At 46.4% G+C, this 13,680-nt stretch overlaps 1 protein-coding gene across 1 annotated transcript in view; it reads left to right on the forward strand.

The window, feature by feature from the left end:
- Positions 1 to 2,530: 2,530 nt before the first annotated feature.
- Positions 2,531 to 13,680, forward strand: part of DMBT1 (deleted in malignant brain tumors 1) — a 74,758-nt gene continuing 63,608 nt past the window's right edge. The window contains exons 1-4 of the mRNA XM_063710555.1: positions 2,531 to 2,591; positions 7,721 to 7,750; positions 11,896 to 11,943; positions 12,625 to 12,672. Coding sequence (XP_063566625.1) covers positions 2,531 to 2,591; positions 7,721 to 7,750; positions 11,896 to 11,943; positions 12,625 to 12,672 — 187 coding nt within the window. The remainder of the gene's footprint in view (positions 2,592 to 7,720; positions 7,751 to 11,895; positions 11,944 to 12,624; positions 12,673 to 13,680) is intronic.

The raw sequence follows: 13,680 nt of genomic DNA on the forward strand, positions 1-13,680 counted from the left end.
TGTGAGGGTGCCGCTGGCTTAATTGCCTGGGGAAGGTGCTTTGCAAATGGGGCCCGGGCGCCGAGTCTCTGAGCTTTAATGGGCTTCTCTTGCTTCCTGTTGTTCTTCATGGCAGTTCTGGGGTGAATAAAATGGAACTTTGTGGTTGTGGTCTTCCAACCCGTGCTGTTTAAGCAGATGCTTCTAACCAGTAGGAAGGGGAAGATGAGGGTCCTCTGGCAGGGGCTGCTGCTGGAGGAGGTTGTCCCCCTGAACCCTTCTCTTCATCCAAGGAAAGACCTCCCTAAATGGTGTCTTATGAGCCACAAAATGGCCTTGGGACAAGATGAGGCACCTGACGGTGAAGGCTGAGGTCCCACACGGTGTTGGCAGGTGGCCCTCAAGCCCATTGTCTTCTGCCCGCATGCCCAGGACTGCCACATCCTTCCTGTTCCACTGACGTCACCCATTTCCCACCTGGGATGCCTACCTGGGCTGGCTTTGAAATGACAGCTAGGCTTCACCACTTCCTTCTTCCTGGTGTCCCTGAACAAAAAGCTCACAAACCCTTATTTTCTCAGGATCTTTTCTGTTAACCACCATGGGCAAAAGATGCAGTCAAAACAACAAAAACGGGGAGGTTATGCAGTTCAGAAAATCCCACACATTCTCAAGAAGGGTGTCCCTGGCAAGCTGAGAGATACCTGGGACATCATGCTTTCCTGGAGGGGAAGGCTCCCTGCCCCCATTCCTGCACAGCCGGAAGAGTCGCTCCTGTTCCTCATTCCATCTTCTCACTCTCATTTGCTGGGCTGACCTCTGCTGGTATTTCAAGACTGTTTGGTGCCACCCTCTCGGAGAGATGGCCTCTGTCATCTGATATAGATGCTTTTCTTTACCTTCTCATAGCAGCTTGTACTAATACTTGCTACCCCCTGTTGAAATTGTCACCAGGCAGGTCTGTCTCTAAGACCAGACAGTCTGCTTTTGTCTTGGAAGGACACTTATTACCCCTTCCTGTTCACAGGTGTTTAGTATTCTTACCATCATCTTTCCCTGCTGTGCTCCCGGCAGACAATTCTAATCTGTCATGATACTCTGATGATCCCAGACCCAGCTGCATTATCATTCTCAGTCCAACACTCCAGGAACCAAGGGATCACAATGCCCTTCTAAGAGGAATCCAGCATGTGCCTGGTCTTGGGCATTCCCTGGTAGGTGAGTAACCCTGTTCTCTCGTCACCCAATGCTTATCAGTTGCTGATCTGGCAGTAGGAGGATGAAACACAGTGAGCCTATTCTGTGTTCCTGTTCTACTCAAGGGGTGAAGAGGCACCTGGAAACAACAGGAAGAGTTGTAGGATTAAAAAGGACACCCAAGATTGAATGTAACTTTCATCTGGATGAAGCCAAAGGCAGACTTCCAGCCCTAAATTCTGACTGGTGGCTGACACAGGACATGGGTTCATGGTACCCTTCTAGAATGCAGCACAGACTACTGATGAACAGTGCATGGCAAAGAAGCCAAGTGTCATTTCATGGCCTCAGCCTCTCAGCTGAGAAGCAGGGCACAGCTCACCCAGGCTAGGAAAACAGAGGCAAGTCCTGGAAAGCTGTCTGCTTTTAACCAAGAGTTACTGGCCATCAAGTGTCTTGGTTAAGAAATAAGTGTCAGGCAACCTTCTCGGTAGAGTGTGTGGGGGGGATTATCAGAGTCTGGTAATGACTTCTGAGGGTCCCAAAGAGTGAAGTGATATTTACATAGCAAATCCAAGGAGGGGGATTGTGTGCAATATAGGTGGAGGTTGGGGGCAGGTTTTGTGGGTTTGCCAAGCTCCAAGGGTCATACAATGTGCATGTCAAGGACAAGAAATCAAAGCCGTGTGAAATGGTTGGAGGTGGTTCAGTGTGAGGTCATGTGTTTCTCAGCTCCTGTTGCGGAATTAGTGTGAGACCCAGAAGACTGTGGCCAAAGCCATTATGGACCCATGGTCTCTGTGGAATCATCCCTCATGCCTTCTGCTGTCTGATCACATCCACACTCATGTCATCCTCGTTCTTCCAAGGCGAGGTTACTAGCACTGCACAGGGGCCGATGAGAGCATGTCCTGCCAGGAAAAACCATCCCAAAGAGATGCTTTCCCCCTTGGCACTGTGTCCTGTATTTGCTCAGCAGCCCACATCCTGTTCTGCCCCAAACCTTGGGTCAGACTTCCCACAGGTTAATTTGAACCCCCCAAGATTAAAATCAAGCCAGTATTCAGGAAACACTTGGGAGTCCTCGAGGTTCACCTAGAAGGAAGTTGGAAATTGTTCACTTATGTCAGTGCGTTTGCAGTTGGGCAACAGCCAGATTGTTCATATGGCAATCAATCAAACACACCTAAGTTTTTCCACATATTAGCCATCGACTGTTAGCAAAAGCCCTCACTTCCTTTATATTGATTTATAGCAGCAGTAGAAATATACCACCCTAGAGGACACACCTCCTTTTAGCTAGGTACCTATAAATGTCCGGGATTTTCTATTCAATTGAGAAGAACCCAGCAAAATGGGGATCTCCACAGTCATCCTTGAAATGTGTCTTTTATGGGGACAAGTTCTATCTACAGGTATTACGTTTAATTATTATATTCATTGATTTCTCTCCTGCAGACCCAATCATGGCAAATTATATCTACTACTTTCCATTACAAGGGAAGTTTTATATCAAAGAGTGGGTAGCACTTTGCTGATAATTGTAATTGTTTGCAGGTATTCAGGAGGAATGGCTCTTTTTTGTTTTGTTTCTGGCTGAGAAATATAAATGGTTGTAGTTAGAAAAAGCCAGTCATTAAGTCAATGTTTTCAGTAAGTCATTCAACTAAAGGAATGATTGATTTGTCTTAGAAAAATCCCTGAAGTTTAGGAAAGGTGGATGTGTATTATTAAGAGGCCCTTAAACTTTGCAGCAATTGGTTAAACACACAATTTGTGTGCTATGAAAACGGGCAGAAAGGATTCCCACTGTAAATGCCCTTTATGTGGCTTCTTTCTACAGGTGTGTCTGGCTTGATGGCTAATATTTGCCGAGCAAAATCAGGTCAAGTAATTGAGCGCAGACAAGATCATTAAGATTCCAAGTTTGTCTGTCATGCACAGCTTTAAACAAACACTTGAAGCCCAGTCACTCAAACATAGCTGTATGTTCTTAGAGAGTCAGATGATAAACATGAGAGAGCCGTCGGTAGAGCACTCTGATTGCTGCATCTCAATGGCATTTTGCAGAGATACTAGAGGAACAAGTGATTCTCAGTTTGCCTATTCTGTCTCTCTCTTCCTCTCTCTCTCTCTCTCTCTCTCTATCTTTCTCTCTTATCTATTGTGTAGTTATTATCATCTTTTCTCTCCCCTCTCTCTCCCTCTGTTTCTGTCTGTCTGTCTGTGTTTCTCTCTCTGTCTGTATCTGTCTCTCTTTCCCATCTTTTGGGCATATATCACCTTTTCTTCCTCCTCCTCCCTCTGTTTCTGTCTCTGCCTTTCTCTCCCCACCCCCCTCACTTTATCTTCCTGTCTTTCTCATCTATCAGGCAGTTATTACCTTTCCTCCCTCCCTCCTCCCCCTTCTCTGTTTCTCTCTCCATCTCTCTTTCTCTTTATTGGGCAGCTATTATCACCTTTCTCTCTGCCTCTGTCTCTCTTTCTCTTCAACTATTGGGCAACTATTATCACCTTTCCTCTCTCTCTCTATCTGTTTCTCTTCATCTGTCAGGCAGCTATTATCACCTTCCCTCCCCCTCTCTTTTTCTCTCTCACTCTTTCTCATGATCTATTGGGCAGCTCTTATCACTTTTCCTCCCTATTTCTCTCTCTCTCTCTCCCCCTTTGTTTCTATCTTCTTTCTACCTTCCTTCCATCCCTTTTTCTTTCTCTCCCTCTCTTTATTCATTTCTTTCTTCCTTCTTCTCTTTTATCTTTCCTACTGCCTTTTTTTTTTCTTTTATGTCACCTTTTGCTAGATTTATGAATTTCAGGATACAGGGTAAAAATCACCTAATTTTCAGGTAACTTCCGGAACTCTCACTCTCCCCCTAGGCTCAGTGGGGGAAGCTTTGAAGATTAAGGTTCATCTGGTTGGTTGCTTTCATGAAAGCAGCACCCCCAAACCCAGCCCTCACACCCGGGTGGTAGGGAGCAGGCCCACCCCCTGTGATGAGCGTGTGGAGGGCCTGGGGGCCATCAGGCCCAGGACCTCAGGGGAGTGGAGACTGGGCATCCTCATCCTGCCTCCATCAGAAGCATCTGAACCTGGGAGGCTGCGTCCTCAGCCCCAGCTCTTGTCAGTATCGAGTTCACCCTCCAGATTGTCTCTGAACCATGACATGGAATTCACATCAGCCACCGTAGACAGGGAGTAAATTGCCTTGTCTTTATCTACAAAGAAACAACAGGCAGCAGTGCTCTTGGATTGAGGACATTTGTAGTTTTCCCATGATGTTATGTGCATGCATATGGACAGACATGCACACATGTGCATGCATGCCTGTGTTTGCCATTCAGAGGTGGGAATTCATGCTCTCTGAAGTGGACCCGTATTCTCTTATTTAAATCTTCTAACATTCCTGAAGTTAGGAACAATTATTTCCACATTTCAGATAGGGAAACTGAGGCTCAGAAAGGTTATTGGCTTGTCCAAAGACAGCACTGGTGAGTGGCTGGGTTAGGGCTTGAATCTGGATCAAATTCACTAGCATTCAGATGACAGCTCTGGCCCACTGGCCCTTGCTGCTCCTTGCAGGGAACTGAGGTGATGAACTGAACCGTGGCGTCTAACTCAGTGCTTGGAGCCTGACCACAGAGCTTTGCGCTGGAAGTACCGAGGTGGCAGGCACCTGTCAGCTCTGGTCTTCATGCAAACTCTTGAGAAAAACTCAGTATGCCCAGGTTTGTGCTGGGCGGGAAAGGCTGTGGTACCCACTGCTAGCCCCAGCAATGCCCCTCCTCTGCCACTTGCCTGCTGTGGACCCTCTGTGACCCTCAGTTTACTCATTTATAAATGGAGGTTATGTTCCAACCCACGCAGTATCTGGCACATGGACAGAGCCTCAGAACCATTTAGTGTTACTACTCTAGACATTTTCCTCATGTTTTATCCAAAAGCAGCTTCCTAAAAGTAATGTGAGCTCTTGGATTGGATCCTGCAACAGAAAATGAAAAACTGGTGAAATCCAGATAAAGCCTGGAGTAAACTTAGTAGGAAGGTACCAGTGTTTGTTTGTTAGCATGAGAATCACTTGAACTCAGGAGGCAGAGGTTGCCGTGAGCCGAGATTGTGCCACTGCACTCCAGCCTGGGTGACAGAGTGAGACTCTGTCTCAAAAAAAAAAAAAATTAATAAATCATTTTCCAGAAGTGATTCTTCTCCCTTCAGGCAATTTACCACCATTCCCACAATGGCAGCTGGAGTAACCTACAGCTATGTGGTTGATTCTTGGAAGACTACAAATTGGTCTCAGTATATGCAGAAGGGTCTATTCAAAATGTGTGGACACAGCAGAACAAGGAACAACTTCAATGTTGTGTTCCATGCTGTGGATGAGCCTTGTCAAGGCTCTGGCTGGATGAGTTCGACTGCCATGGGATTAGGCAGGATACCTGGGACCTGGCAGTGGGAATTGCATGGTGTCATGTAGACTGTGTTTAAATGGCCGAGTTTTGAATGGAAGGCTCTCTTAGGCACATCTATCAGCTCGTTCTTGAGTGTGGGAGCAGGGATGGCATGTCAGAAAAGAGGTGGGGATGTTCTGGTACAGAGTTCCCTAGTTTGCTATCTCTGTTGAAAGAATGTTGTGGTTTCTATTGCGAGTTTCTTCTTCATTTTCAGGGATGCATAGCCACATGGTTTCAGTGGCCCCCTTCCTAAGCCATCAATATGAAGCAGGGCAGCTGGGGGAGCCCATCGTGGAGCTCATATTCAGGCTGTTGAGGCAGGTGAAGATGTTCTCTGACATATGGCAAGTCCTGTCACTGGCCTGTTGGTTCCATTAAAGAAATTCAAATCTCTGAACTGTGACTGTCACTGCTCTCAGGACCCACATTTACAAAGAATCTGAAGAGCCGGGCATGGTGGCACATGCCTGTAGTTCCAGCTACTCTAGGGCTGGAGGCAGGAGGCTCGCTTGAACCCAGGAATTTGAATCTAGCCTGGGCAATAGAGCAAGACTCTATCTCTAAAAATAAAATAATAATCTGATAATTTTGTCAAATGCCTTAATCCTCCTTTTACCAGGAAGTAAAAAGAAAAGGAATAATGAAAGAAAGTATGCTGGAATTGTTAATAAGAATTTAAACATAGCAGACCTTTTTGTATCACATACATTTTGGTATATAAACATCATAAAAGACAAAAGAATACTATCACAGGTATTTTTTGTTTTTTAGCAAAGTAAGATGGTTGAAGTTCTTGTTGCAAAATACCATGTGATGAAATCCCTATCGAAGTGTGTAAGAGTACCGTATTTTATTTTTGTCCTTAGAATTGTATCATTGACCCTGGATTCTTGAATTTGAGAAATTCATCTAGGATATCATCATCTGAAGACTCATAGTCTGAGATTTCTGTTGTACAATCAATTCTACCATTATTAGTATCTGGAGTGCTATATCTTGTCTCTATATTCCTCTTCTGGTTCATCTAATTATTGCAAAAACATCTTCCCTTGTCAGTTTTCTTCTCTTTGCCATCACAAGTAGAAAATGAAAAAAATTGAATTCTTAACTGCATTCAATGAAAGCTAAAAACAGACTATGAAGAAAGTGTCTCCAGTCTTAAAAAAAAATCTTCTTGAAAGATAATACAATACTTTGGGCATGGAAGAATTATGACTTATTTCACTAGTTCATCTTCCTTCTAGGCAACTTCACCATTCTACCATTTTCTTACTATTTAATAATTGATGAATAATGATGCAATACTTTCTTGGATGATGAAATAGTGAAATGCTTCAAGACATAGGAAAAATAAAATCAGAAGCCAATAACGAATCTTGGATTTACAAAAGGATCTAATGGATCCATATGGTGATTACAAGATAGGATGAGTTTTATCCTTTTTTTTAAATGAATAAATACTCTCTCTGATCTTTGAAAGACCTCTAAAATATATAAAAGTTGTGAAATATCAACACTCACGAGTATAGTTAGAACTGCTCAAAAAGAAACTCAAAAGCTACAGTTGAGTCTGATGGACATTGTCTGGCCTCACTGAATATAAAGATCCAGGGGTCTCTAGATTTCCATTTGCTTCAAGATGGAATAAAATGTTTTCAGGTTATGAGTCAGAAGGAACAGAATGTCTGCCATTAACATATTTTCTTCTTTAGGGGTCATCTGAGTGGCTGTTGTCAATGCCAGCTATACTCAAATTTCAGACTGGACAACCAGCTTAAGCTGTCTTCTCTTGTCCAGCCCTTCTTTCCAAGCATAGATTACTTCCTGTCACCATAAGCTGTAGTGTTAGGGGCCTAGTAAAGAGACATATGCTTCATTACATCTAAAATGACTGAGCTCCTCATATCCAATCCACTTGCTTTAATCCGCTATTGCAGAATTCATTTAGCAAGAACGTCGGGGACACACAAACCCGAGATTGAGCCACAGCGCCCTCTGGTGTGATTGTACGGTGAAGCGAAAGCCAATTTCTGTGACTTGTAGGAAATCATTTCTAAACAGTGTTTCTAAGACGAATTTGCGTTCTTTCCAGGTGGGTGGATCCCAAGGACTACAGACTACGGTAAGACCTTTTCTTCACTCCTCTTCCCTGCTGGGGTTGGCCAGTTCTCCTCTGCTGCTGTTGGCTAGTTGAGGCTGAGCACAGCTGAGGTCACAGAGCAAACGCCTGCCTTGTCGAACGCAGGAATGCGGGGGGGACAGGAGACGTGGGTGCCAAGACCTGGGGCGTGTCTCAAGTGCACACTCGACCAATCCCAGCTGTCATTCTCCTTCCTCTTGCTCTCTGACTCTCAGTCATTTATCAGATGAGGTTAGTTTCAGTTTGGTGTGAGGAGAGATAGTTGAAAATAAAGGTCAGTACGTTTTCTTTTTCTTTTTCTTTTTCTTTTTTCTTTTTTTTTTTGAGACGGAGTCTCGCTCTGTCACCAGACTGGAGTGCAGTGGTGCAATCTCAGCTCACTGCAGCCTCCGCCTCCTGGGTTCAAGCAATTCTGTTGCCTCAGCCTCCAGAGTAGCTGGGACTACAGGCGCGCGCCACCACGCCCAGCTAATTTTTGTATTATCAGTAGAGATGGGGTTTCACCGTGTTGGCCAGGATGGTCTTGATCTCTTGACCTCGTGATCCACCCACCTCGGCCTCCCAAAGTGCTGGGATTACAGGCATGAGCCACTGCGCCCGGCCTACCTTTTCTTTTCACTAATAATGACAGGTATCTTGAAGATAACTAACATCTACCAAGCACTTGTTATATACCCTGCATAAAATGATTTTCATGTATGAAATGAATTGACATATTTTAAAAAATACTTAAATTACCACCTGGCACATAATAAGTGCTCAACTAATGCACATAGTGAGTGCTATTATCATGAAATCTTCCCAAGAACACTTTGAGGTAAGTAATACCATTATACCCATTTTGCAGATGGGAAAACCAGGGCACAGTTAGCTAATTTGTCAATATTTCTATGTCTAAGAGCATGAGTCTGGTGAGTAGCAGGGCAGAGATTTGAGCCTAGGATGGGCGCCTCTTCCTACCCCTGCCCTGGTCTTTGACTTTGGCTAAATGTCCCTGCCTCTCCAGTGAGAATGTGCAGAACTTTGTGCCCAAGTTTGATTTTTCAGGGCCTTCTATGTGTTCATCTGCTCCTGGGCCCTTGGCCTTGTTGAGGTCAGTCCCTCCCCTTCCAGGACATGACTTGAGAGATCCAGAAATGGTCTGGGAAAGGCAGCTTTCTGACCAACACAGAGCAAGAGAGAGGCTGAGGCAGGGAGACCGAGCACTCTCCTGGAGGGACCATTCACAGGGTGACCAGGAGGGGGCGCATTGCCCCGCCGCACCTCTAGGTTCATCTCTGATCCAGAAGAGGTGCAGATGGCATAGAAGGTAGGGTGTTTCGCTCGTAAGAGGGGCCCTTCCGAATAAGGCCTCAGGTGAACAGGCATCTCCATGGATTATGTCCCTGAGACTGGGGAGGGACAGAGCATGGGAAGTCCAGAATGTACTTTGGGGATACCCTGAAGATGGTCCAGCTGGCCTTTCCTCCCTCTGGGAGGAAAAGCAACCTGCCCCCTCCCTTTGCATCCCATTCCAGCCTCTCACTCTGTGACCACAAGTTTCTCATAATCTCAAACTCACCATTGAAAAGCCACACCCAGGATCTGGCTCCTACTGTGAGGACGGTGGGCTGCACCCCTCAGGACCTGTGCCTGTTTTCCTCACACCATCAATACAGCTTACCCCAGTGGGTGGTCTAGTGGCATCACGTCGGGCAGGAACATGGTGCTTATTGACTTCCCAGCATGGCCAGCTCCACAGTGGGAAGCAGGCTCAATCAGCCCCTCCCAGGAGAGGAGGCTGGAAAAGTAGGTCAAGGCTTGCTCTTGGACTTGATCCTGATGGGACTGGAGAGTGTACTGAAGCATTTTGAGCAAGGAATATTTGTACTTTCTAAAGATAAAACTTGAAAACCACCTGGAGACCAATGAATCTCTTAGCGTAGAAATGGGTGCAGAGTAAGCACTCCATCAATGCTGATTGAATCAATGAATGTGGATGGACTAGAGAAAGGAAGAGCAGACATTGAGGATTCAGCTGGGAGGAGGCCAGGTTCAAGGGGATGAAGGCTTATCCCAGTGAAATGGCAGTGGGAACGACATGGAAGGAATGACCTTGGTGATGTTAGATGTAGGATGTGAGGAGAAGGAGGAGTCGAATATGATGCTCTTATTCCCAGCATGGTTAATATGGAGCATGATGACATCCTTAATTCAAATGGAGGGAAGAGGCTGTGTTGAGTTTGGGATGATGTGGGGGGTAGGATGGCCAGGAGGCCACTGAAAATGCTGGTCTAGAGCTCAGGGCTGGGCTGTCAGGGCTGAGTCAGAACCAGAGAGGTGGATTTGGGGGTCTTCTGGAAAGTTCTCAGAGTACATGAGGTTCTCCAGGGGGAAAATACAGAATGAGAAGAGGGCAAAGAGAGAACATGGAAGAACAGGGATACTTAAGATCCTGCTGGGAGAAAGATTGTAAATAGGCAGGGTGGTGAGAGGAAGAAGGAGGAGTGAGGAGGGTAGGGATGCAAGTCAAGGGGGCCGAGAGCACCAAGATAAAAGCTTCTGGCTGTGTCACTTCAGGTCTGCCTCTGAGGCTGGTGAATGGAGGTGACCGGTGTCAGGGCCGGGTGGAGGTCCTGTACCAAGGCTAATGGGGCACTATGTGTGATGACAGCTGGGACGCCCAGGATGCAGATGTTGTCTGCAGGCAGCTCGGCTGTGGCTATTCCATGTCAGCCCTGGGCGGGGCCCACTTTGGTCAGGGCTTGGGAAACATTCCCTTGGGTGACTTGCATTGCTTGGGAAGGGAGTCCTACCTGTCAAGCTGTCTCCACAGCGGATGGTACAACCACGAATGTGGCCACAGGGAAGATGCTGGTGTCATGTGCTCAGGTAGTGTGGATATCACCTTGCTCTGTGTATCTGCAACTCTGAGTCAATATTACCACACATAAGTATCTGTGTGTACATATGTGTGTGCTCTACAGCTTACCTGCTTTGCAGTAAGTCATGTCTTAATTGATATTGGAGGGCAGGTGGTACTGGCCCTTTTCATAGACAATGAAGATCAGGGGATCATCGGCCTGTCCTTCTAAAGCTGGACATAGTGGAGGCAGGCTTCAGTCTCAGCCCCCCAGAGCCTGCTGATGCAATCACCTCATGGACTGGTTTTGATGAGCAGCATCACGACCACCCCCGGCCTGGGATACCAAATATATATCTTCCTAAGTGGCAGTTTCTCCTCCTTTAAAAGCCGATGAGGATGGAGGAACTGCTGGTCCTTAAAACATAAATGTATACCAACATCAAATTGAGGAGTGAACCAAAGCATTCTCTTTATTTGGAATTAAATGACAAATAAAAGCTACTTAATATCCTCAATGGAAAAGAGAACTTCTCCTGGACCCAACCCAGCAAATCCCAGTGTTGATTTCCTTTGTTCGCGTAGTGCCAGGAAGTGTGTGGACACCAAGGGATCCTTTAGTTCCCAAAGAAACCTTCAAGGACACTGTCCCATGGCGTGTTCCCCAAAGAGGAGTTTGTGGTTAGAATGTTCACTTCTAGAGCAACTCTGGCATTTGCCGTATAGACTGGACTGAGCCCATGCCACCATGCATGGGATGTACCCTTGATAATCCAACCAGCAAGTGGGACTGGACTCCCCAAGGGGACATGGTTCTCCATGCAGCCACTTTGTGAGTGATTTATTTCGGCATTCTGAAAAGGTTGGTATTCTTTCGAAACCACCTTTCTTTCTAGTTGAACCATCTTATCAGGAGTATTTCAGTGATGGTGAATGTTTGTCATTTGAGGGTGTGTTTTAGCTATAGATACAGCCAGTTGTCATTGACATCGGATCTTGTGACTAGGATGGGGCTATGAGTGGACTTGGTGATTTTTTGAATACAGGTCGTGGCAGCAGAGGAGGTGGGGGGAGGGTAACAGGAGCAAAGGATGCTGGTGTGGCATCCTAGCCCAGCCTGGGGCCATTTCAGTGATGGAGCGATTGGCACATAGTTGGCTTTTAGCAATGGAGGGTGCCCTTAGGCCCTGGCTTCCAGTTCTTGCTTGAGAGCTGAGGAAGCCAGGGACCAGCCCTCCCCAAGCAAGGGCTACCATCAATGGGCTCTTCCTTTTCCACCCTGCAGCTTCACTGATTCCCTCGGAGGTGCCCTTGGATACAACTGTAGCAGAAGGTAAGGTCTATTATGGGAGATCCCTGTGGGCTCATTACCCCACTGCACCCCTAGGTTCATCTCTGATCCAGAAGAGATGCAGAAGCCATACTTCTAGCAACTCTGGCATTCAGTGTTTGGGCTGGACTGAACCCAGGCTACCATGCCTGGGGTGTGCCCTTGATAATCCAACTACCAAGTGAGACTGGGCTCCCCAAGGGGGCACGGTCGTCCATGCAGCCACTTTGTGATGGTTTAGTTTTGCATTCTGGAATGGTTGGTTTTCTTTCAAAACCATCTTTCTTTCTTGTTGAACCACCTTCTCAGGAATATTTCAGTGATGGTGAATATTTGTCATTTGAGGGTGTGTTTGAGCTATAGAAACAGCCAGATGTCTTTTGACATTCAATCTTGTGACTAGGATGGGGCTGTGAATAGACTGGGTGACTTGTTGAATAGAGGCTGTGGCAGCAGAAGAGGTTGGGGGAGGGTAAGTAGAGCAAAGGATGCTTGTGCGGCATCTTAGCCCAGCCTTGGGCCAGTACGGTGACACAGTGATTGGTACATGGTTGGCTTTTAGCAATGGAGGTTGCCCTTAGGATCTGTGTTTCCAGCCCTTGCTTCAGAGCTGACGAAACCATGGACCAACCCTCCCCAAACAAGGGCTACCATCAATGAGCTCTTCCTTTCTCCACCCTGCAGGTTCTCCATTTCCCTCGGAGTTGACCCTGGAGTCAACTGTAGCAGAAGGTAATGTCTACTATGGGGGATCCCTGTGGGCTCATTACCCCACTGCACCCCTAGGTTCATCTCTGATTCAGACAAGGTGCAGAGGGTGTAGAAGGTAGGGTGCTGGTGTCATGTTCTCAGGTAGTGTGGATATCACCTTGCTCTGTGTATGTGCAACTCAGAGTCAATATCACCACACATGAGCACGTGTTTGTACACGTGTGTGTGCTCTGCATTTTACTTGCTTTGCTGTAAGTGATGTCTGAATTGATGTTTGGAGGGTAAGTAGTACTGCCCCTTTTCATAGACAATGAAGGTCAAGCGGTTATCTTCCTGTCCTTCTGAAGCTGGACGTGGTGGAGGCAGGCTTCAGTCTCAGCCCCTCAGAATCTGCTGATGGAATCACCTTGTGGACTGGTTCTGATGAGCAGCATCACGACAACCCCTGTCCTGGGGTGCCAAATATTTATCTTCCTAAGTGGCAGTTTCTCCTTTTTTAAAGGCTTTGGAGGATGGGGGAACTGCTGGTTCTTAAGACATAAAGGTATCCCAACATCAAATTGAGGAGCGAACCAAGGCATTCTCTTTACTGGGAATTAAATGACAAATAAGATACTTAACATCCTCAATGGAAAAGAGAACTTCTCCTGGACCCAACCCAGCAAATCCCAGTTCTGATTTCCTTTGTTCACATAGTGCCAGGATGTGTGCAGACACCAAGAGATTTCTTTAATTCATGAGGAAACCTGCAAGGACACTGTCCCATGGTGTGCTCCCCAAAGAGGAGTTTCTGGTGAAACTGTCTACTTCTAGAGCAACTCTGGCATTCAGTGTTTGGGCTGGACTGAACCCAGGCTACCATGCCTGGGGTGTGCCCTTGATAATCCAATCACCAAGTGGAACTGGGCTCCCCAAGGGGGCATCGTCCTCCATGCAGCCACCTTTTTGAGTGGTTTAGTTTTGCATTCTGAAATGGTTGGTTTTCTTTGGAAACCACCTTTCTTGTTGTACCACCTTCTCAGGAATATT

Source organism: Gorilla gorilla, chromosome 8 (genome assembly GCF_029281585.2).
Source record: "Gorilla gorilla gorilla isolate KB3781 chromosome 8, NHGRI_mGorGor1-v2.1_pri, whole genome shotgun sequence".
Classification (NCBI taxonomy): Eukaryota; Metazoa; Chordata; class Mammalia; order Primates; family Hominidae; genus Gorilla; species Gorilla gorilla.